The following is a 26,425-nucleotide window of genomic DNA, read 5'->3' as shown; positions in this document are numbered from 1 at the left end:
ATTGGATGATAGGGTGATTTAATAATAATGGAAAAGTAAATCACTTGGATAATAGGTCAAAATGCAACACAAATGAACGCTAGTGCTCTTAATATCAAAGTTTCGGTAAAAAGTTTGGCGCTAGTTCAACGCGCATCGTATACAGCCTCATAACAATAGACTGACAACCTTTTGGGTAGTAAAGTAGTAATACAAGGCAATATGGCGACCGTTAGCCACGAGGCCTATCTTACGGAGGAATCCGAGATAGCCGATGTATCACGATTGCAGTCGGTGGGCTAAGTGATGCGACAAGGGTATATATAAAGATCAACCATTTTCGTTAACTACACTCATATTCAACGAGTATGTTTCGAAGATAAAAATATGAACAAAAGAAGAGTGCCACATTAAAAAAGCGTTGAGATTTATCTCGACCGCTCCATTAAACAAATTTTGTGAAACGAATTTGTACCATTTCGATGAAATAACTCGAATATTCTCCACATAATTATAATGTTCGTTTGTAAATTGGTTGCTTACCAATATATATATATTTATATATATATATATATATATATATATATATATATATATATATATATATATATATATATATATATATATATATATATATATACATTTGTTTGCGTTTTGTCTGGCTCACAGTGTGCAACGATACCCATTGGAGCCTGGCTACATGAACTCGCCATTATGTGATAAACGTAAGATGTCGTATTTCATAATACTCAGTCTAAATAATAAATGGAGATGGCCATATCATCTACATAATATGTCACCACCTTCACAATCCGATTCATATAGAGCAGTTACAAAATATAACAGTGAGAAGAAAAACTACATGTATTTTTAAGTAAACATGCATTAATGTGAAAATTTGAAATGCGGTTAATGTATTTACCTGGAAAACTGCAATATATAATGCATTAAATAACCGTGAAATCAAAGAGATTCCTTTCTAAATGACGAAAAATTTTAATGCGATTATAACAGTGTTGGAAGTTTGCTTTTATCGGTACCATGACTTCTTGGACCCCATAATTTACTGTATACTGTAAGTTTCAGTCATTAGTATACTTAATTAGGGGGAGTTCTTGCTAGGCATATGACAAATGTAACACGAACACAAAATCAGAGTATTATGATACTTCGTTTTTCTCCATATTGTTCTTGCTAAAAAAAATTAACTTTTTTAAAAACATCTATCAGAGATGTTGATAGACACATGTAATTTTAACTTAATCTTAGTAATATATAATCTTTAAATACACGGAATTTCATCGATATCACTTTACAACCTCCGCGCCGTGATGATAGCTGAGCCACGTGATGCAATAATTTTTCCGCTGTTATTTTTACTTTTTTAAATTGGTGTAATTTTTTTTAATAAGAACCTAAACTTATACACTATATTCAAAAATATAAAAGATAATGATACTAGTTATCATAATATAATACTTAGACAAAAACAAAACCAAACAAATCCTACAAAATCTGGAAGGATTTTCTTGTGATGGCTAAAAGCATGATACGGCAACTCTGGGTGGAGATTGATCACTTTAATGACAAGATTATAAAAGATAAGCAACGGTCGGCACAATCTCCACGCAGAGTTGTCGTTCCTTGCTCTCACATACTACTCTGCGAAAGGCTCAGCCCCCCATTTTGTCTATACAATAGATAAAACCGAACAAACGCATTCAACGTATATTTGATTGGATATTTAAGATCGCATGCATTAAATTAAGAAATATGACTTTTAAATGCACGATAAATCGTGCAAAAACTTGCGAGTTTTACTGCAACTTTTTGGAACTAATTTATTGCCCATTTACGCAGATGGAATCATTCCACGCACTTCACAAATGTAAACAATTGAACATATTTTTTGAGTGACGTTAGGAATTGCTTCGACGTGTGTATGTATGTTGGTTTCTTAACATAAAAAAAACTATATCAATTTTATAATAATGAATTAAGACTGATATAAGATATCATGGTATGAGATGATTTTCTTTAATGCAGTGAATGCAATTTAACCTTCGTGCAATATATTGTTTAGTATTCTGTAACCTCAATGATGAACGCTTGGAATGATCCACTCTGGATCAGCAGACGATTTATTTCATAAATCAATCTCTGGGTTAATGGTCGCCATCTTTCGAACTACTTTCAAAAGTACAACAACAACAATAACAGTAGAAGACAATTTTAATTGCGAAAAGTTGAAAAATTGAGTACATGTGTCACGGTTGTTGAGTGAAATAGTGTTATTTTCAACTGTGTATGAAGCATGTGAACTGGTAGTGGAATAACCGAATTGTTGGTGGAAATGGAATTTAGAAATATATCTAATAATTCATCATCGTGTAGAATAATCATCAGCAGCATTTCTGTGGAACATTGCACTATTCAAAAAACAAGTGTTTCATAGATATGGTGCTTTTGACATAGTTCACTAACCATCAAGACTGAAATGATTCATGCACACAGGTAAAGTAAATAATTGAATTTGTGCAGAATGTTTATTTTTTACAAATTATTATTTAATTTGACCAATTTATTTTAGATTGATTGCACTGAAACTCAAAGTCTAAAGCTTAGTAAGACACTTAAGCCAGTTTTCTGAGAAGAAACAATATTTGTTCAGAGTATAGCAGGCTCATGCGGCCTCTGGCTTATTAATTTGGCCTCGGCCTTTAACCTGGGTCGCTTTGATTTCAGGTGTTTAGCCCCCATATCAACAAGGCCCTCGACCCTATATGTAGTTATTCATATTGTTTAAAGATTTTGAAAACCCTCACTCGGTGCCAGTGGGGATAAAACAGGGACCTTCTTATAACTAGATGAATGCATCAAATATGCCAGCAACACTTTATAATCAATAACTTTATAATTGATGATTCTGTTCTTTTAACTACATTACTAATTTACCAAAACAATGTGAAACACATTTTATGCCCCCAAAGGAGGGCATATAGTGATCGCACTGTCCGTCTGTCTATCCGTCACACTTTGCATTTAGGTTTCGAAAAAATGCTCATAACTTCTATGTCGCTTCAGATGTAACATTCATATTTGGTATGCATGTGTATATGGACAAGGCCTTCCCATACACACACAAATTTTTACCCCTTTGACCTTGAACTTAGGGTCGGCTGTTAGGTTTTGAAAAATGATCATAACTTCTATTCAAGCGTTTATCGGGGGCGTATGTCATCGTACGGAGACAGCTCTTGTTTTTGCTACTGTCCTCTGCACCAACCATGATTTATCTGCATATATGCATCCAACCAAATAAGTAAAACTATTTGTCACTTAATTACAGTAAACTTATTGCATGTTAACTTTTCAACAATATATATATATATACATGTATATATAATTATATATAACAGATCTTGAAAAAAAACTCACATCAAACTTCAAATTGTTTTAGTAAATTATAGGCTTTAATTGGTATTGTGACATTGACACCACTCATGCATGCGACTATACAATTATACAACTATGGAGCACATTATTTATGAGAAATTCCAATACATCAACATATCGTCTCAGATTTAATGCAGATAATCTAGTGCTTTTTGCTGCCATTTTTACTATTACACATTTTTTCATTTTATGTTATGATGCATTGATCTTGTTTCTAAATTAACCAAGCAATCATGTTAAACTTTTGAAGAAAGATGTTGTCTGATAAATATAGAAAATATAATCACTACAAAGTGAACAAAATTCAGTTGAATACTGTGACCAACAAAGATTTGCCAAAGAGCAATTCAGATCATGATTTAAATTAAATACAAGTAATATGAAAGTCTGCCTATTGGATCCCAGTTAAGACTTATTTGTCAAATCTGCACATTATTTTTCCCTTAGCCATGTAGAATTGGGGACTAAATACCATCAAGTCATGTAAAAAGGAGCAGGGTATAGCACGCTGCTATTGATCTCTTGAGCTTTCACAAGAATTTTACGGGTAATTTTCATACAACAAATGATATTATGTAGTGTAATGATAAAGCATTATGAGCACAAATTATATCTCTTACTAGTGGTGCAAAAATCATTTAAGTGTCACATTTCAAAAGAAAATTTATATAAAAAGGTATTATTAATTGTTAAAACGTTATAAAAGGTTATTTCAATTCACTAAAGCATTTAATTACAAGAACAAGTGCATTTTATGTCCATTACAATACATGTTACAGTATTGGCATTGTATTTATCTGCATTTGATGTGCATTTAATACACTTAAAAATGCAGACAAGACACACTTCTAACAGAAACAAATGTATTTTTTCTGTACTTTTCCAGCATTAATACTCTTCAAGTGTATTTTTATCATCCCAAATACACTTTACCAGGAAAAAGGTATGTTAAAATGCATTTTTAGTTTGTTTTAAGTATTTTTTCAAATGCATTAAGACACTCTTTTCTTTTGCAAAAAATGTTGAACAAAAACTTGAAAATATTTAATATACTAAAGCGTAGTAATAATTAAAGTTTTGTATGAGCATCAAAAACAGTGTCAAATTCATACCAGTGCCTATTTAGTAGCAGTAGGCCTTATATGGTCTACTTGTGGTAGAATTAATGCATTTTGTATAATACAACATACATAAATTAAAAAATATAGCTGCCCATACAGTTCAATACAATGTTCAATTAACTACACTATGCAAAGTTGAAATATGACATCAAGCTTGGAATAATCTTTTCAATAATGAATAATATGCTGTTTTAATTTATAAGTGAAATAGACACTTGCATATAAAAACTGATATTAAATCAAAACTAAATGTTTAATTTGATTTTTAGCTCCACTGGCCAAAGGTCCTGTGTCCATCGTGCATCCATGCATAAACTTTTCCTTTAAACATCTTCTCCTAAACTACTGGTCCAATTCTGATGAAATTTCTTAGGAATGTTCCTGGGGTGTACCTCTTTCAAATTTGTTCAAATTATGCCCCTGGGGTCAAATTTGACTCTGCCCTGGGGGTCACAAAATTGAAAATTTGCTTAAATAAGGCCTATTTTGTGAAAACTTTCAAAATCTCCCGTCCATAACCATTGGGCCTAGGGCTATCAAATTTGGTATGTAGAGACATCTAATAGTCCTCTACCTAATTTGTTCAAATTATACCCCTGGGGTCAAATTTGACCCTGCCCCGGGGGTCACAAAATTGAACATATGCTTATATAGGGTATATTTTGTGAAAACTTTACAAATCTTCTCGTCCATAACCATTGGGCCTAGGGCTACCAAATTTGGTATGTAGTGGCATCTTATAGTCCTCTACCAAGTTTGTTCAAATTATGCCCCTGGGGTCAAGTTTGACCCTGCCCCGAGGGTCACAAAATTGAACATATGCTTATATAAGGCCTATTTTGTGAAAACTTCAAAAAAATTCTTGTCAATAACAATACGGCCTAGGGCTATCAAATTTGGTATATAGTGACATCTAATAGTCCTCTACCAAATTTGTTCAAATTTAATCCCTAGGGTCAAATTTGACCCTGACCCGGGGGTCACAAAATTGAACATATGCTTATATAATGCCTATTTTGTGATAACTTAAAAAAAAATCTTGTCCATAACCATTAGGCCTAGGGCTACACAATTTGGTATGTAGTGACATTGTATAGTCCTCTACTTAGTTTGTTCAAATTATGCCCCAGGGGTCAAATTTGACCCTGCCCCGGGGGCCACAAAATCAATTATATGCTTATATAGTGCCTATTTTGTGAAAATTTTAAAACTCTTCTTGTCCTTAACCATAAGGCATAGGGCTACCAAATTTGGTATGTAGTGACATGTTATAGTTCTCTACCAAGTTTGTTCAAATTATGCCCCTTGGGTCAAATTTGACCCTGCCCGGGGTAACAAAACTGAACATACGCTTATATGGGGCCTATTTTGTGAAAACTTTAAAAATCTTGTTGTCCATAACCATTGGGCCTAGGGCTACCAAATTTGGTATGTAGTGACATCTAATAAACCTCTACCAAATTTGTTCAAATAATGCCTCTGGGGTAAACTTTGACCCTGCCCCGGGGGGTCACAAAATGGAATAAACGCTTTTAAAGCGCCTATTTTGTGAAATCTTTAAAAATCTTCTTGTCGAAAACCATTTGGACTATGGCTACCAAATTTGGTATGCAGTAACATCTTATAGTCCTCTACCAAGTTTGTTCAAATTATGCCCTTTGGGTCAAATTTGATCCTGACCCGCATGTCACAAAATTGAACATTATATACGCTTATATCTTGCTTATTTTGTGAAAACTTTAAAAATATTCTTGTCCTTAACTCTAGGACCTAGGGCTACCACATTTTGTATGTAGTGAGATATAGTAGTCCTCTACAAAGTTTTCCCAAATTATGCCTCTGGGGTTAAATTTGACCCAGCCCAGAAGGTCACAAAAGTGTACATGTGCTTAAATAGGGCCTATATTTAAGTATTTGCACATGCAGAGAAATTTGTTTCAGCCTTTTTTTCAGCAGTGGAGGGATACAGGGCCATCATGGCCTTCTTGTTTAAATACTCAAAAAATGAAACCGTGTTCATGCTTGCATGAACACAGTTTATAAATGCTGTCAGAATTATAAAATATGCAATTACTATAAATACAAATGCCAGGGAAAAGTGCTTTTTGTACTTAAAAATTCGAATGAATATTACAATAATACATTCTGAATACTTTAGTATGTAATTAACAGTTTTGTCTGAGAAAATCACTAAATTTTATATATTTATTCAAATTCACATAAATCATATTTCAAAAACACATCATGACTTCAAATCCTTTCACACAATACTGAAAAAAATGCACAGTTTCTGATTGTTATTGATTCTTTATTAATTTATACATGTACCATTTTTTAATCTTGATGCATCCTCAATTGTATAATGCACATCTTAATCTGTTTTAACAATTATAATATAAAGATTAAGGCTGACTCAGTAAAATAATAATCCATGATTTCTGCAGTACTTGCAGACAAAATAGGAATACTGCGGTGATATTATCTATTTATCTAATGGGATATTAATTTGGCTTCAATAGAAAAAATCAAAGCATACACATGTATAAAATGTGTATGTATATATTAGTTAAACTTAAATTGATTGACCATCGATACAAAGATATTATAATATATGTATGTATATATATATCCTTGTAAAACTAAAAATTAAGTATGTATGTTTCTATTACATCATTTAGGACTTTTATTTTCAGACAAAGTAGAGTGAAGCTTAAAACAGTATCCAATTGTAACAGTCAATTTTGGGAAAATCAACCTTATAATTATTTTCTGTGTTGGCCAATGTCATAATTGGTATAAAATGTATATTGAACTGGAAGTTTTCGTTATTTTAAATGATAACATTTGCTTTGTCAGCCATAATTGTCACAATCAAGTAGTCTTTTTACACTGTAGTTTTCTCACTGACTATGGGTTTGTTCTGAGAATGAGCCACACAAAGTATCGTTGGGGAGATGAGTTGTCAATTTTATGTTTATCAGTCTTTCATAATCCAGTATACCTGTAAAAAGTGAATTTGTAACTAATAATCACACAATATACACAATTAAAATTGTCTGCATTTAGATTTATTTAGTACTGCACATTAATCATTTTCCAAAAATATGTAGCAACATAACATTATATAATGCTGCAATACTAAAGTAATTTACTAATTAAAGGTCGCTGATGTGTAATGGATGTGGTGTCCACCTAATGATCTGGAGGTCACTGGTTTGATCCCCAATGTGGGAGCATTCTTAAGAAATCTCCAAGAGACACCCAAGTACTGGTTCTAGGCCCAGGAAACGAACTCAAGAGCATTTCACATACATGTACGTAGTAAGTACTTTAAATTTAATCGAGCTAAAAATGGGTTAAAACTAACAACTGAAACCCTTATTAATACATTTTATTTTGAATCAAGCAAATGTGCAAATTCATTAAAAATAATGAGTAAAATTTAAAAATTCTACTTTAAAGTAATCATGATAATTTAGATCATTTTTAGAATATTTAATGATGATAATGATACAATTATATATTCCCTAAATGATAAAAATATAAACATGTAATGTTAATTTATGAAAAAAAACGTTTTAATTTTATCAATATCATGGTAATTACAACTAGATACAGGCAATTAGATCAGAAACGTGCATTAATTATATTAACCCATTCATGCCTAGTGTCCTGAAAAAAAGGACATTGCAAACAGCGTAGACCCAGATGAGACGCCGCATAATGCGGCGTCTCATCTGGGTCTGCGCTGTTTGCTTAAAGAAATTTCTGTAAGAAATATTCTAAATATAGAAATAAATATACCAGACAGCCCTACTTTTGGAAATAAATTGATCCAATTTAGAAGGATGGGAGAGTCCACTGGGCATAAATGGGTTAATGAACAACCCAGACATTTGTAGTGATTTATGGTCACTATTTGATTAACGTTCTATACATGATCTGTCATAAAAGGTATTTTTTAGCCAGTACTACAATCGGCAATGATAGTCTGTATTGCATACATATTCCAACGTCTATTATCGATTCGCTTCCTCAAACTGAACAAATATTTAATGTTTACATCGCGAAACGTAATGCATCCAGTTTCACTTTCGGTTTGGTTGGTTTTGTAAACACCGTACTTTCATCTTAAAAATTGGATGATAGGGTGATTAAATAATAATGGAAAAGTAAATCACTTGGATAATAGGTCAAAATGCAACACAAATGAACGTTAATAGTGCTCTTAATATCAAAGTTTCGGTAAAAAGTTTGGCGCTAGTTCAACGCGCATGTATACAGCCTCATAACAATTGACTGACAACCTTTTGGGTAGTAAAGTAGTAATACAAGACAATATGGCGACCGTTAGCCACGAGGCCTATCTTACGGAGGAATCCGAGATAGCCGATGTATCACGATTGGGAATGATCATGACATAAATGAGACGCTTTCATAACAATAGTCCGTTCTGAGCCCAACACAGAGGTGAATGTAATGTAACCGTCGTGCAAGAGATTGCGGTCGGCAAACGACAATATTGGTCATTCTTGATAGTGAGGGTTTCCCTGGTTCCGCATTTTATACATTGAGCTATTATTATATGTGTTTTTTTCTGCAGGTAAAAACTGCTATCACAACACCGATTTTAAAAGTTTTCTGTAAATGTATTCATTTGACAAGTCATTATTTTGTTTACAAATTACTTGAATCAGATAAAGGTAGATCATGAATTTAATTATGTCAGATTGGCTGACATGGGTCCATCGTATAAAAATACTCTGTGCTCGATTATTGCCCCTCTGTCGGCACTGTTATTATACAGTTTCGGGATATTGTTTTTTCTTCATATTCTTATATTTCGTAAAGCTCGTGTTTGAAATATATCCATACTTTGTAACAGTGTAACGTCACTCTTAAGCATGGCATCTCATCATTGAATACTGTATAGTGTTATCCTATTTGGGTATAACACCATATAAAAATAATAATTATTAGGATATCGCCGCAATGCGCTAGAGTTAATATGAATAAGCGTACACATGTTGTCGGACAGAATGTCTTACATTTTTTAGCTTTCGAGAAGAGAAGTCTGCTTTTATATCATATTTATTTTATGTTAGAATAACGGTTACAAGGCGACTCTCTTCTTAGCCAAGTGGGTGCCGAAAATAGCCTTTTGATTATCCACTTGGTTTCCCCGATTAGCTGAATATAACCATGTTTCAGATTTACTGATATATTGTTGACGCATCCCATGAAATTCGAAATATTTAACAAAAGTTTGCAAAACAAGAATTTCGATTTCCAGTTTGTCAATTGTTTCCTTAGTACAAATATGTAAAACGAAGTTGAAACCAAGATATCAGATTTAGGTATGACGGTCAATAAGTTCTAGTGAGGTGGGACCGTGGTCTAGTGGTAGGATGCTGGTCTTTGAATCGGAAGGTCCCTGGTTTCAATCCCGCTAAAAATACGGAATTTTCCTGAGCAGAACAAACATCCCACGCTTGCTCCTCTCCACTCAGGAGTATGAATGGGTACCTGTGAAGGAAATAAGCCAATTCACCGAGGCTGCATACTGCGCCGAATGTAAACGGACGACTTATATCCCAGTGATCGGGGGGGGGGGGGGGGTAAATGTCAAAGTCGATTGAAGATGAGTCAAGTATCTTCACCCATTCATTTGCCTTTACCTTTAAATTGACTAAGCGTGATAAAACGTTGGATGATGCAAACTTCTGTGGGTATCTTTATTGGGATTGTATTTTGACATGTACAAAATATGTTCTCGCTCAATAAAATGAGTTTGAATGGTGGTATTTTACAAAAGTTTTGTGTGAAGGTAACTTGCATGAATTCTTTACATAGGACTGCATTTGGGCCAGATTGGTCTATGTTAAATCGCTATTTCTAAAACATTACCTTCAAAAACAGCACACAGGTTTTGTGTAGGCCATCAGTTAAGTTTTCATTGAACAATCTTGGTATTGCAATCTTGCATAGGGGCTTAATTTTAGATTGTATATTATATTTCTAAAAAAATTAAAATTGGTTTGAGTCTAATAACTTGGGTTTATATGAAGGTTTTGCATGTAATTTTGTAAAAACTACTTGATATAGTGCGAGCCTGGCATGGGAGTTCCAATTTGGCCAGTCGGATAAAAATCGAAGTCACCGATACTAAGAAAACGCTAAAAAGCTTGAGTTTTATGGATTATTTTTAAGATAGTGTATGTGTTGGTAGCTTATATTCATGCTTGTTTGGGGTTGCATAATTATGAAAATCAAAGTTATAACTAAAGTGTTGAAAACCTGGTTTCATTTCGATGTCATATTTTTGGATGTTGATTATTAGAGTAATGTGGTGTTTGTGGACTTGAATTTCTGCATTATTAAAAAATGTAACCACAAGTTGGAAAGTCAGTGATATAACTAAGGATCCAATTATAGATATGCGCCCATGTGCATAGACGTGCGGGGAAATGCGTCTTGTGTATATAACTTCTTTATGTTTAATTGTTTACAAAAATACAACAATCTTGGAAAATACGTTAAGTTTGGGACTAAAATGTATTTAGCTTTAGGAATAGTCGCTTTTTATTTGTAAAAAAAATCATGGTAATTGCTAGTTCACATGCGATTATAATATTTATAAAATTGTTTGTTGTATTTTTAAATGTGTTAAGTCAAATTATTCTGCATTAAAAGTGTATTCTTCTTTCTTAGCTCACCTGGGCGTGTTCATGGTGAGTTTAAGTAATCGCCTTTTGTCCGTCGTGCGTCGTCAACATTTTCATTGTTAACACTCTAGAGGCCACATTTATTGCCAAAGCTTTATAAATCTTGGTCAGACCATATGAACCAATAATATCCTGGAAGAGATCGGAAAGGGTTCCGGCTGGTTGAAAAACATTGCCGCCATCTGGCGAGGAAGTTTGACTTATATGGCTTTTGTAAAACCTTGTTAACACTCTAGAAGTCTCGTATATTTCCAATTTTCGTGAAACTTTGTCAGAACATTTTTTCTTATGATGTCTTGAATGAGTTCTAAAATGGTTCCGGTCTGTTGAAAAACATGGTCTCCAGGGGGCGTGGCATTTTCCTTATATGGCTATGGCAAAACCTTGTTAACACTCAAGAAATGTGTACCCCAATCTTCTAGAAACTTGGTCAGAACATGTGTCACAATAATATATTGGACGAGTTAAAAATGGATGCGGTTTATTAAAAAACATGGATCCAGGAGGCGGGGCAGTTTTCCTTATATGGCTTTAGTAAAAACTTGTTAACACTCTAGAAGTCCCGTCTATTGTCCAATCTTCACGAAACTAAATCAGAAGATTTGTTGTAATATATTTTAGATGAGCTCGAAAATGGTTCCAGTCTGTTACAAAACAGAGGGCGGGGCATTTTTCTTTTTTCTTTATATGGCCATAGTAAAACCTTGTTAACACTCTAGAAGTTACATTTTATTCCGATCTGCATGAAACTTGGTCAGAATATTTGTTGTAATGATATTTGGGCTGAGTTCGAAAAAAATTGGGTCCGTTAAAAACATGGCAACCAGGGGTCGGGGCGTTTTTTTATTACATTGCTATAGTTAACCTTGTTAACACTAGAAATTACATTTAAGTCCAATCTTCATGAAACTTGTTCTGAAAATTTGTTGAAATGATATCTGGGCTGAGTTCGAAAATGGTTTGGGTCCGCTTTGGGCGGTACATTTTTATGGCGACATGTATAGTAAAACCTTGTTAACACTGTAGAAGTCACATTTATGGTCAAATCTTTTTGAATCTTGGTCAAAAAATCTGGTGTAATGATTGCTCGGCTGAGTTCAAAAATGGATATGGTTCGTCGAAAACATGACACCAAATGGGCGGGGCATTTTTCCTTATATGACTTTAGAAGTCACATTTTAAGTGCAATCAACATGAAAGTCAGACAGAACACGTGTTATATTGACATCTCTGTCGAGTTCTGAAATTCTTCCGGTTTTTGAAAAACATGGCCTCCGTTGGCCGGGGCAATTTTCCTTATATGGCTATAGTGAAAACTTGTTGACGCTATTAGCAAAATTTATTGGACAATATGCATAAAACGTGTTCAGAACATTTGATCCAATTAAATATCGGCTGAGATTGGAAACTTGGTCATGTGAGCTCCAGATGAGGTCGCTAGGTCAAATAAAAACATATCAATGCTCTTGAAGTCACCCTTTTGGTCCCATCTTTATGAATTAGCAGGCACTTTCTCAGAATAGTCTAGTTTCTTTGGATCTTAAGAGAGCGCCTTATGGCCCATTGCCCTTTTATTTTTGACGAGGACCAGCTGGTAGAGCGCTTGACTTTAAATCGCAGTTTCGAGCCCGGTCACATAATGTGTATGCTCTTTTTATCTCAAACTTGATGGATATTGTTTAGTAATTGGTTATGTCCAAGATATCATTCTCTATATTCTTAGCTCGACTATATACTTAAGAATCAGAGCGTTTCTACTCGAACGAATGTCGACGCCGGCGTCGGTGTTCGCTAAATGCACTCGTAAAGTTAAACGTGCAATATCTCCAAAGTACTGTTTCTACTACAGGTGTTCATCAGAAAATCCACGATTATGTTCGGAGTCATAGTGTGAGGTCTCTAAATAAGTCCCATAAATCTGACTTGCAATTTAGCACAATTATTCACCATTTTGCAGTGAAAACTTGGTTTAAGATCAAAATAAAACATCTTCATATGTACTACGTATATATTGCAAAAACTCTTCATATGTGTTCATGGTCCTCAGGAACATTCACCGACTCTGATCTGCTTGTTACTTTGAAACGTCCGTTTAAGGTTTTCGCGGAAGGTGCAATTGAGGTTTAAATGTGCATGCAACGAGTACATACCTCTATTACTAATCAGATATTTATTTTTAACTTCACACAGTTCTTATGGATTCTCACGCCGGTCGCCTACCAAAGCCAATAGGTCTGACATGCAATGTATAAGAGTAGTGCTCCTTATTTTACTGTTTGTACTTCAGGTAAACGTTACGCTCAAGAATTTCTATCTCTAACTGACATGTTCACCTTATATAGGGATGCATTTGAGGCCAGTTTGGTCACGATCAGTATAAGGAGATAAATCGCTGAAATGTTGTGTGTATATAGGTTACACGCAAACCTAGGATTATATTGCTATCGCGAACAGTTGAATCAATGTCACTGTATATTAAACAAGAGTTTCCGATCGAGAACGTTTGGTTGAATGAATATTGTGTGCTGTAATTTTGTTTTAGGGTTTCTTACATGCAGACATAGGGTTTAATTTGTAGTTTAGGCCATCTGGGTCTTGCTTGCAAAGTAAATCATACTGTCTACTAAATAAATTGATAAAAAGTTGATAATCTACTTTCTTGGCATGGTCACATTACTCGTTTAAATTTATCCATCAACTTTAAGTTTATATAAAGTATATGTTCACTCAATGCGTTCAGCTTCAAATATTCCTATGTGGTCATTATATCAGGTGACTGACAATGAATGTACATTATATTTCAAAGCGGAAAGAAAGTCGAGCGCGCTCGCTTGCTTTTGTTGCCGTTACCATTTTGTTTCAAAATTGTAATTGTTTGTTTGTTTTAACTATTATAACAGCTCATCGTGGTAAGCTGTTGTGATCACTGTCCGGCGACGTGCGATGTGCGCCGTCAATTTCTTGCCTGTTACCGCTAAAGACGTTACATTGTTTGCTCAATCATATCTACAGATCGGGATCGATATTGGTTCATGTTTTTGACAAAACGAAATCAACATTGAAATCATAGAAAAGACTTGTAACACTCTAGAAGCCACATTTATAACTCAGTCTTGACGAAACTTGATCGGAATGTTTAATTTGGCAATATCTAGGCTTGGTTCGACTCCGGGTCACATGTTTTCAAAGACAATGTCGCCAGATCAAATATTAGAACATCATTGTTAGCTCTATAGAAGCAACACTATTTACCTAATCTTGATTAAATTTGATCATAATTTTGATGATCACAATATCTTGCACATGCTTGAATCTCAATCAAGAAGAGTAAAAAATGCGTCATAAGTTGAAGTTCGCGACAATTGATGTACCTTGAATTCAGGTGAACTACCCAGTGCCATGATGGCCCATTTGTTTTCATTGTAATTGGAATTGAATTGCCTAATAGGACCAAATATAAATATAACATAAAAAGAGTTAATGTTTCTTTTTCAGAGATAAGTTTGTCATGTTAATACAAAACAATTTAATCACTATTTGATTTCAGACATGTATCAAAAGAATATATAAGTATATATATGTATTTATTGAATAGTTGGGAATGTAAATGTTGAATCTGTCTGTTATCTTGTTTCAAGAAGACAGTGGTATAGACATACTAAGCTGCATTATTTTAGCTTAATATTTTCAAGAATACATGAGTTTTAAAGTCCATGATTGTTGTGAGACAATTTTGTTTAAAATGGCATTTCATCATGTATTAATAAATAGTGACACTTGAAACTGCAGAAGTTATACCCAGTTTAAGGATGTAAATTTTCTTCTATTTAAGAAATAGGCGCAATGTTTAATTTAACGCATGGTCGTGTTTTTAAACTAGTGTGACATTTAGTATTATATACTTTTCATATTATACAAATATTTGTACTACATATAAAAGTAAATTATTTTCTTGCAATGTGCAGCAAGTTTTTAAACTTATATATATGATATTCTGAAACAATATGTATTGTATACACTTAGCGTTCGAACAATTCTTCCGTCAATGCCAAATTCATATCTTCCAGCCGTATGCGACATGTGTGTCGGAATTTGGGCTCGTCTATAGCACATGACCGGTTAGTCCATATAAACGTACTCCCAGAGCCTTTGATGAATTTTGCTATGACGGCTCTGGGAGTCCATATGCACCCCTTCGTATACACAATATACAGATTTCGTGCGCATCACTAAACGGACGTCGTTCGTGACCAATTAAGGAGAGCGATGAATAAACTTCATAAACACATTAAGTTTACCTGAATGGCAGCCTACGGACGTTATCCTATGCATGCAACCTAAAAAGCACGACGATGTTTCAACACACTACTCGCTGTCATTTTCATTTTGAAATTTGGAACAGTGTTATATTGAATATAGTTATCGACTTAAGGTTACATCACACTTATTTCGTATAATGACCAACGAAGCCTTCTATATGTAAATATTCTTGGTGGGAGTTCTACGACACGAAATGATGCTAATAAAATATTTCACGATAGTGTGTTTTCAGTTCACATTTGAATTAATAATACAAGCAGACTACAATATTCTCAGCGCCAGAGCGTTGTACTTAAAGCCACACACCTTGAAATGAAAAACACGTTAATCAATACATATAGATACAATTTGAAAGTGTGCAAAATTGTCAATAAATATAAAGCCTAGTTAGCAAGTAATTTATTTATTTATTTTTTGATTTTAAAACCGAAAGTAGGATTTCTATATGTATACGTCCATTTTGACAAACGCGATTATTTTTAAGATTTAAAGCGCAAAAAAGACGGATTTCTACCTTGTAACCACCAGATATATTTTAATTGGCATAGATAAAATATGTTTCTTATTTATACTTAAATTTACTATGCCAAAGGTGTGTGGCTTTAAAGGCGGTGTTCTCATATTAAGTTATTACGTCCGTTTTGTACTTTGAGCAAGCGTTTACTTTAGATCATATAAGTATTGTTGTTTTCTATTATGATATACTTTTTGGCGAAAGTATATATTATTTTTTTTCGATATTGATCGTTAAGCATGTAAATGTAAAAAAGCTTTAAACAAGCCTTAGTTCCACCAGTGGAATAGTTACCTCACTTTAATTAATGCATTCCATTCAAACCGCGAGGTATCAAGGTCAGTTCGCAGCCAGTACCAGAAACGTTACGTAAACGCTATCACATTAACTCGGTGAACTTTCATCAGTGAGATTGCGTGTGATACAGCTAAAAAATGCGCAGAAAACGGCATTCGCTATCTTTGATCTCATCGGTATAAAGCTTTTAATCTTCCTCAGCACCAACCACAATCAAAGCCGTATGTCTTTCTAAGATAATTGTTGGTTGTAATTCCATTGTTTATTTGTATTGTAAACATGATATACTTTGCATCTATCAGCAACCCTCTGGGTTATAAAGCTGAGAGTTGAATTATTGCAACGTATGACCGGTGTGAATGTCTATTGGGATTCAAAGGACCTTACTGCGAATTATGTAAGTTAACAATCATTGAAGAAGTTATGCAAACTCTATGTTCAGCTGTATTTGCTGCATTGTTTAAATTTACAAACAGTGAGAAACCAGAATGTACATATTCCATGAATTAGAGCTACCTTCTGTTTCGCCTTTTGAGTATGTATTCACGTTTTTATCCCCCGACATAGTCGGAGGGATATTGTTTTGGCGTTGTCCGTCCGTCCGTCCGTCTTTCCGTCCGTCCTTCCGTCCGTCCGGCACTTTTGTGTCCGGAGCCATATCTTGGAAGTGCTATGGCGGATTTCATTAAAACTTGGTATGAGTATATATATGGATAAGAGGATGATGCACGCCAAATGGCAGTGTACACCATCTGTTAATAACGACATTACGACCGTTTGTATCTTGAAAAAATGCTTTTTACTATAAGCTTAGAGCTTTATATCCATTAACACATGAGCCAGAGCCATGAAACTCGCCATAGTTGTTCTCAATCATCTGGGGTACTTCACATTAAACACCCATAATCATAGGGGCAAAGCTCAAGGTCACACATTGAGGTCAAATGTCACAAATTCTTAACTTTAAAGACTCGGACATTGAAATTACTTTCTAATCCAATAACATATAACATCATCGTTGGTTACAAACCTCCTAACTTTCCAGTTCAAATGTTTCTCCAAAGTTTACAGGCACATATAAGAAATCTACAGAATCTAATTATACTGGGTGACTTTAATCAGACTGGAAACACTGAACTCTTCAACAGATTCTTACAGGAGTGTTCTCTCCAGCAATATATAACCACTCCCACCTACAGCCTTAGAGACACATTTGATCTTATCATCAGAAACCTGCCAGACCTTCATTCAATTACAAAAGCTGTCCCATATACAGACCACCACCTTGTTGATGTTAAACTAGATATCCCTGGCAATGACAATAAGTAGGCACAGTAGGTAATATCCCTTAAAGTGTCAGATTCATGTGTATTTTTTTGTTGCTACCTATTATATTTATGAAGTAAACCATCATCCACTCAAACATCATCATGGAGACGATGAAATGATTTACAAAGTGAATATATGTGACTAATCATGTTTCCAAAATGATACCAATGAATCCCATACTCAATGAAGGATGATTAACCTTAAGAACTTATTTATTTTATTTCCACTTATGGCATGACGGATGTTGTGTTCACTCTGCAGCACTCTGAAAATTTAGTGTATATTAAAGTGATATTATGGGCATATTTCACTGTTGTATTGAGCTGAAAAGAATTAATCGGTCAAAAGTGTAAGTTAAAATGTGGTAACTGACCAATTACCTGCAACTCATCTTGCTACCAGTTGTTTATAAAAAATATATATTATATCAAACTTTTTGTCTTTGGTTTGTCAAGCTCATCCGTCAGCAACATTTTCCTTGTGGACATTCTATAGGCCGCATTTAATTCCCTATCTTAATGACACTTGGTCAGAATGTTAGTTCCAATGATTACTTGACCAATTTTAAATTTGGATCACGGGATCGCAAAGTAGGTTAATAAACTCATTAAAGAATTTCTCTAAAATCTACATGTATTGCCCAATAGTTATGAAACTTAGAATATTTGTACCATTGATATCTCTACAAAGTTCAAATTTGGGTCATGTTTGGTCCACAGTTAAGGAACAATAATATTAAAAATGCTATTTAGGCCAGATTTTTGTTGCTGAATCATCATGAATCATGGTCAGAATTTCTATTCCAATAGTATATTAAGCACAATGGGATTCAAAACGAGGTCACAAGCTTAAACTTAAGAAAAAACTTATGAACAAGTGAGAGGCCACTTGTATTTACATTAAACTTGTTAAGACAAAACTTTGTTCCAGGGATGTCTCAGATGAGTTTGAATCTGGGTCTTTTGGGCAACAATAGGTCATCAGGTCAAATAAAAGATTTCATAAAACATGCTCTGAACTTTTTTTCTAATCAAACCGCTGATGTGTTAGATATTTTTCTTTTCCATTGAAAATATGACCGCCATGACGCCTTATCTAGAAGCCCCATTTTTGACCCACTCAATATGAAACTTGATCAAAACTGAAAAAAATTGTGTTTCCAATTTGGAATGCAATGAAGTTGAATTATGTGTGCACATAATCAGTATCAAAACTTAATATGTTTATTTTCTTAATAAATTACATAAACCATATTTTCCCAAATTACAGATCCAGCAAAATACCCGCCCAATGAGCTGAAAACCAATTCGTTTGCGTGCGAGAACAGATTCGTGAACCTGTATTGCAAAGAGGGTCATATCCGTGTGCTGCTAGCAAACTATGGAAGATTCAGCCGCAACGTCTGTGGGAAGAATGGCATTGACAGAGACTGGAACGTCCAGTGTAGCGCGAAGGACTCCATACGCATTGTTTCGGAAAGGTAAACCTTATACACGTCATATACTTATTTATGATGAATTTTAATTTTAAAGTTACTTGTATGAGTTTTAAGCTTCTTATTTAATAGCAGTTGCCTAGATCGGGTTCGACAAATATAAGGGGTTTTCATCTCGGTCATAATGTTCAATATTTAACACATTGATATTTAAGTTAAAATGTTTCAAGACTTTTCATTGGTAAAACATTTAGTTTGATTATACCGAGTCTTAACAATAGAATGTTCACAAGTAATTCTAAAGGGCCAGTATTGTGCAGAAATGTTAATTATATATTTTTTTATGACAAAACATTAATTTAAAACAGATTGTGAATTAACTGTACTCTTGCTTTTGAACAAAAACCCTGGAATACTGAAACTGAATAAGGAACCAAACGCCTTGAATTCCTTAAAGCATTTATGATAATCAACTCCCTGTCCATCACATTGGCTAAATCCCGATTTGTTTGAAAAAGTGACCTTTCAAACAATACCCATTAGAATTAATATGGTATCAGTAATAATTTGCTTTGTAAGTATGAATGTGGTGTTTTACAGATTAATGAATGTTTGTGTCTAATGTAATATGTCCTGTCATTGCATTTTTTCAAGTCTTTTAAAGCCAATATTATTATAACTACTTTCACAAAAATGTTTGCAATTTTGTAGGTGCGATCATAAACGATCATGTGATGTACAGGCCTCAAATGCCATATTTGGTGACCCTTGCCCATTCACCCCAAAATATCTGGAGATTGAATATTTCTGTTATCATGGTAAGGTCCCGTTGCTAAGGTAGCATGATATCCGCACCACCTTGCAACCAGCATTGACCATTGTACAGTGTAGAGATTAGAGCATTACAAGCACAGATTTTATTGCATCATGTATGGTATTAATATTGTGTTGTTTTTTCTGTCCTTTCATTCCTTTTTATTCCTTTTATTTAACTATAAAAATATTTTGTAATTTGTTTATTAATTAATAATACACTATAATGGTACACTAGTTAAATTTTTTATAGCTGAATGTATTGTGTTCTGTACACGTTATACTAAATACTTTTGATAGTTTATTTCTATGTCAACAAATTGACAAATAATTAATTACTATATTCTCACAAATCCCTATGGACCAATAATACGTTTAGAATGATGACTACAAAAGTTCCCCTTCATTAATAAATGTTCAAAAGAATGGTTTTTGATGCATTCATCTTATGAAGGTTGGGGTATGTTTTCCAAAATGTGATCAACACGTGTCTTTTTATGTCCCCCAGTCTATACTGGGGGACATATTGTTTTTGCCCTGCCTGTTTGTTGTTTGGTTTGTTTGTTGGTTTGTTGGTTTGTTTGCGTCAAACTTTAACATTGGCCATAATTTGTTCAATATTGAAGATAGCAACTTGATATTTGGCATGCATGTGTATCTCATGGAGCTGCACATTTTGGGTGGTTACGGTCAAGGTCATCCTTCAAGGTCAAAGGTCAAATATATGGGGGGAGGGACAAAGTGTTTCACAAACACATCTTTTTTGTTTCTGCTGTTTCTTGAACATTTGGATTTATTGTTAATTTGGAAGCTAATATATCAGAGCTCCAGATAAGGGTCGTATTTTCGTAATTACGAATTATTTTCAAGTCCGTTACGTATTTATTTTAAAATCTTGTCGTACCATTAAGAATTACAAAATCAAGTTACGAATATTATTTTTACATCGGTTCGTATCGATTTTTATTGAGTTCTTTTCGCGTAATAAAGATCTTTGCGGTGCTTATATAGAATGGTTATCGGGTTTGTTTAACAAAGCGCATTTTTTCCAATAAAAGCGGCGTATACAGTCTATCTGTCAAAAAACAATGGCGGCGCCAAGAGAGCGTCCTAAAAAACTGCAAAGCGTCCAAAAACACGCTTTTAACATATTGTACGCAAAGTGAGCCGAAGTTAAATGTTTAGAAAGACATTATAGAAAAGATCTTATACGATGTTGTATGTTCAGTTGCCGACACAGTCGCAAAAGCTAAGCAAAAACGCGACACGACGAGTCCAAACTTAAACACACAAAAAAAAACATTGAACGAGTGGAAGGGACAAGTCCCGTGGCTAATCGTTGAAAAGATTGAAGGGGAGACCCGTTTTAATTGTGAAATATGTAAAAATTCATCTAAGGCATGCAATCTAAACACAGTTTGGGCATATGAAGGTATTAGAAAAATAAAATTGTATAATACTGAAAAGACACTGTTGAACTCGTATAAATAATGTTGCTAGTATGTTTATTTTGATTTTTTTGCATGAAAATAACCATTATTATTTATTTTTAGGTCATTTAGAAAAAATAAGAATTATTTTCCAAAACTTAGTAGTAACGTTAAGAATAAAATTTCAGAGTTAAGAATTCTTTTTGTAAATCTGGTAGTAATTTAAGAATTTCACAAAACCTTATCTGGAGCTCTGTATATGTTTGTTGGCACATCAGAACTTAAGCAAAGCCAAGGATGAACCTGCCCAGCCCAACAGAGTGTCATATCAGTGTAATGTGGTATCAGAAAAATTAACAGGATTAAACTTAATATATTGATCATCGGCGCTTTAATGGGTGTGATATAGGTGTGATAATCCCGTCTGCACGATAAGCCAAAGTGTTAGCAAACGTCTGCAATTGATTAATTGCATAGGGACTTCCAATATTACAAAACCTGTTCTTGTTGAATTATTGCAGGGGAATCTTAGTTTAACAGTGTATGTCAATATAATAAGCTGTCTATGAACCATCTGGCATAGCATGCATTCCAGTGTTAAATATTATGGCATTGATCATGTTTGAACTTTTGAACCATGATTCACATGTTTCATAATTGTGATGTAGTTTGTTTGTTGATGAATTAACTTTGAACAATAAAGTCGGTGTAATTGTAAAATAATTTTAAATTGTTATAATTTAAAATTGGCAACATAAGTTTGTCTTAAATGTTATTGATGATCTTATGTTATTTTTTATCTTGAATTATTACACTTAATTATGATGAATGAATGATTACCCGTATATTTGTTTCGTAATTTGAACAAGAACCTTCTTAACAAAACAAAATGTGTTTGCTTGTATGAGAACATTTGTTTAAGAGAGTAGAATAATATTTGTAAAACACGGAAGCTGTGTCGTCTATTTATATTTCAAGGATCAATTAGTTATATAGTGCTGGACTTATGCTGTAGAGAATAAAATATATGGAAATGAAAGAAAGGGATGTAATTAAAAAAGAAGACTATAAACAGTTACTGTTCTTGATCACTGTATTTTTCCTTAAACGTGCAATCTAAAAAAAGACTTTCGCCTTTTGGCGGGGGGGGGGGTATGTTTTAAGTTTCAAGAACAACCCTGAAATAAATTTGGAGTTAAACTCTGGACAAGAATTTAATGTAAAATTATTATTATTATGAAGGGAGTTTGAAGTAAATCCCTTAAGTAGATTTGGAGTTATGCTCCGAACACAAATTTACTATTAAATGAACACAAATTTACTATAAAATTAATGAAGGGTTTATGTTTTAAGTTTCAAGTGAATCCCATATAAAGAAAGGGTTTATGTTTTAAGTTTCAAGTGAATCCCTTATATAGAATTAGAGTTATGCTTCGGACAAACATTTACTTTGAAATTAAATAAAGGGAGATAATTAAAAAAACTAAGGTATATAGAGTTATGGTATTTGGTCACTGCACTCTTCCTAGTTGTCATCTGTTTATATTTGAAGTTTCAAGTTAATCCCTTCAGTAGATTTAGAGTTAATCCCTTCAGTAGATTTAGAGTTAGAGCTCATCAGTGGCCAGGTCACTGTCTTCCCCCCCAAAACATTGATTGACACTACCATGAACACAGGCATTCTATCACAACTCAAGTGACACATCATAATTAATGCAAATCACTTCCAAGACATTTGGTAATCCCAAATTGAGATTCTAGACAAAATAATGAATGTCAATGCCTTGTGCAGAAATTATTAGACATTTATAAAATAGGCCCCCACTTTCCTTGCATGGAGACAAAGGACACTTCCAATGAAATTAAAAATGTGACCTTTATTACAATAATGGGGAACAATGCAAACACTGTACAAAGGATTTAAGGGCCCAGTTGAAATTTATACTTGGCTGTCCTTTTTAATTATTTTTAAAATGGCACGAACATTATGATGTTTGTTCTTTCCAGACTTTCCATTATAGCTTTATTGACGGGAAATTGGTAAAATGTCCATGCTGATTATTGGTGTAATAAGTCATAAGTCAAACACCCACATATCTTATTAAGATTTAAAAATCTCATCTTTACGAACGATGCAGTTTAATTGAAAGTACAATTTTGAACAATAAAGCTGGATATTTATTATTATCCCCGCCGAAATTTCGGAGGGGGATAAAGTAATAGTCTCCGTCTGTCTGTCCGTCCGTCTGTCCGTCCGTCTGTCCGTCATTTCTTCCGTTTAAAACTTTGTCCATAATCTATTCAATGGATTTACTTTAAACTTAGATTTTAAATAGATGGAAACTAGGAGAAGTGCAGTGACCAAGAAGCATAACTCTATCTACCTTAGTTTTTTTAAATCTTCCTTTATATAATTTCGAAGTAAATTTTTGTCCGGAGCATAACTTTAAATATACCGAAGGGATTTACTTGAAACTGGAAATATAAACAGATGGAAAGTGAAGAAGTGCAGTGACTTAGAACCATAACTCTATCTACCTTATTTTTAATTATCTCCCTTTATTTATTTTCAAAGTAAATTTTTGTCCGGAGCATAACTCTAAATCTACTGAAGGGATTTACTTGAAACTAGAAATATTAGTGAACATGAACCATAACTCTATCGGCCGTAGTTTTTTAATTATCTCCCTTTATTTAATTTTATAGTAAATTTGTATCCGTTTTGTCTGGGGCATAACTCTAAATCTACTGAAGGGATGAACTCTAAATCTACTGAAGGGATTGACTTAATTTCGGAAGGGGGTATGGTAATAGTCTGCGTCCGTCTTTCCGCCCCTCCTTTCGTCCGAAACTTTGTCCAGAGCATAACCCCAAATCTATTCAATGAATTTACTTTAAACTTAGAATATAAACAGATGGCAACTAGGAGAAGTGAAGTGACCAAAACCATAACTCTATCTACCTGAGGTTTGGAATTATCTCCCATTATATAATTTCAAAGTAAATATTTTCCGGAGCATAACTCTACATCTACTGAGGGGATTAACTTGAAACTTGAAATATAAACATATGGCAAGTAGGAGAAATGCAGTGACTAAGAAACATAACTCTATCTATCTTAGTTTTTGAAATATCTCCCTTTATTTAATTTCAAAGTAAATTTTTGTCCGGAGCATAACTATAAATCTACTGAAGGGATTTACTTGAAACTATAAATATAAACAGATGGCAAGTAGGAGAAGTGCAGTGAACATGAACCATAACTCTATCGGCCGTAGTTGTTTAATGATCTCTGTTTATTTCATTATTTAATAGTAAATTTGTATCCGTTTTGTCCGGAGCATAACTCTTAAACTATTATTCTACTCTCTAAAACAAATGTTCTCATACAAGCAAACACATTTCGGCGGGGCTGGCCATGTAAACATGGCTCTTGTTCAGGCTTTAACACAGTTGTTGATGTTATGAAGAAATACGTGGGACTGTAAAGAAATGTTGGTTTATAATTGAAGTGCTTTTTTCACAATTATTTGTGTGCATCATTTAGGCTTCAACATATACAATTCAAATCAACATATGAGCCCCATTCTTGGAGAACCGGCCTTAATGCATGTGCATCTGCAGAGGCTAATCACGAATGACACTTTCTGGATGAACTGGATCTTTGTTGAAAATCTCCTTCCTTGAAACAAAAAGTTCAATATGAACATGAAGTTTGCTTCCAGATTAACATGTGCGGGACACTTTATACACATGATAAACCACAAAATCAAATTTGCAACAAACCTGTCCATAGTCTTACATCAGACATTATACACACAAAAAAAATTATGATCCAACGAATATGCCTGATTTTACCAAGCCACGAAATTTCATGTCACTTAAATAAAGTGAGTGTATCATTCATCTGAAAAATCATTTACTGAAAGCTGGGTGTGTTTTATTATCTGTCATGTCCTGATAGCTGATTCACACGAGAAAATGTCAACTGATTTTTCCCTTTGGTCACATTCCCATGTTCTCTCTGTCATTTGTCTGTCATCACTGCAGCTATTTATTGTTGTCTAAAAGATTGGATCCATAAAGGAAGCCTTTGATGTTTTCCAATCAAAGTTGTATATCTGTTGTTTTTTTTCAGTTCCCTGAAAACTTGATATTGTGTTGCCTCATTTTACAGTGACAATGAGCAAATGCTCTGGAAACTGTTTTTGGCCTCAATTCGGTTTCAATCTCCTTTCCGATTTGGTTTTAATAGCTTGTGTAAAGGATAGTTTGATATTTATAAAGCCAGAGAATACTGTCAAAATTTCCTTCAATTAAGAATATTATTGTTTACTTTTTTACAGCTTCGGAAATGTGTTCAACACTGATCGCATCAGATTTGGAATATATTGGTCTTTATTTAAATCTTGCTTGTTGAGAACCCTCTAATTATAAAACAATTATTGATTTAATTTCAATTAATATTAAAATATCTTGTGACCTTTGCAATTAATACTTTAATGATTGGGTTATACAAAAAAAGATGTTAAGAAGTTCCATTTTACAATAGTGTACCAAACTTTACCAAACATTTAACTAGTGTCTCTTCGTCCCATCCTGATGACCCAGTAGAAAGTGATCCTTGTTTTACCTTCAACCACTTATGACTTTTATGACATAACATTGTCATTTTACCATATAAGACTAAAGTAGACCACGTCTTGCTTAACAAACAAAAAGTTCAAACTTCATCCTATTTGTAGTTGCTTTCTCAAAACAAAGTCTAATATTTGATGCTGTTGTGTCTGTGTTGTTTTATGTTTTATGTGATTAAGCTTGTGGTTTTGTGTCTTTCATGTTCATGTTTTGTATGTGCATGCTACAGGTTAAATAACTTTCAGGGTTATTTTCCAGAACTTATTAACATTTCTTTGCACAAGGAAAATAATAATGTAACATGCACTACTATACAATTATAAATCTCAGTCACTTAATCGCGCATTTATATTTTTTTGTACCTGTTG

At 33.8% G+C, this 26,425-nt stretch overlaps 1 protein-coding gene across 1 annotated transcript in view; it reads left to right on the top strand.

Annotated features, from left to right (window-relative positions):
- The window catches only part of LOC127882459 (uncharacterized), a 152,474-nt gene that overhangs the window by 117,960 nt on the left and 8,089 nt on the right, over window positions 1-26,425 (top strand). Inside the window, exons 41-42 of the mRNA XM_052431098.1 lie at window positions 19,011-19,221; window positions 19,888-19,994. Of these exons, the coding sequence (XP_052287058.1) occupies window positions 19,011-19,221; window positions 19,888-19,994 (318 nt within the window). The remainder of the gene's footprint in view (window positions 1-19,010; window positions 19,222-19,887; window positions 19,995-26,425) is intronic.

This window comes from Dreissena polymorpha, chromosome 5 (assembly GCF_020536995.1).
Source record: "Dreissena polymorpha isolate Duluth1 chromosome 5, UMN_Dpol_1.0, whole genome shotgun sequence".
Taxonomy (NCBI): Eukaryota; Metazoa; Mollusca; class Bivalvia; order Myida; family Dreissenidae; genus Dreissena; species Dreissena polymorpha.
Note: the sequence above shows the minus strand (reverse complement) of the source record. Positions and strands in the feature narration are given on the sequence as shown.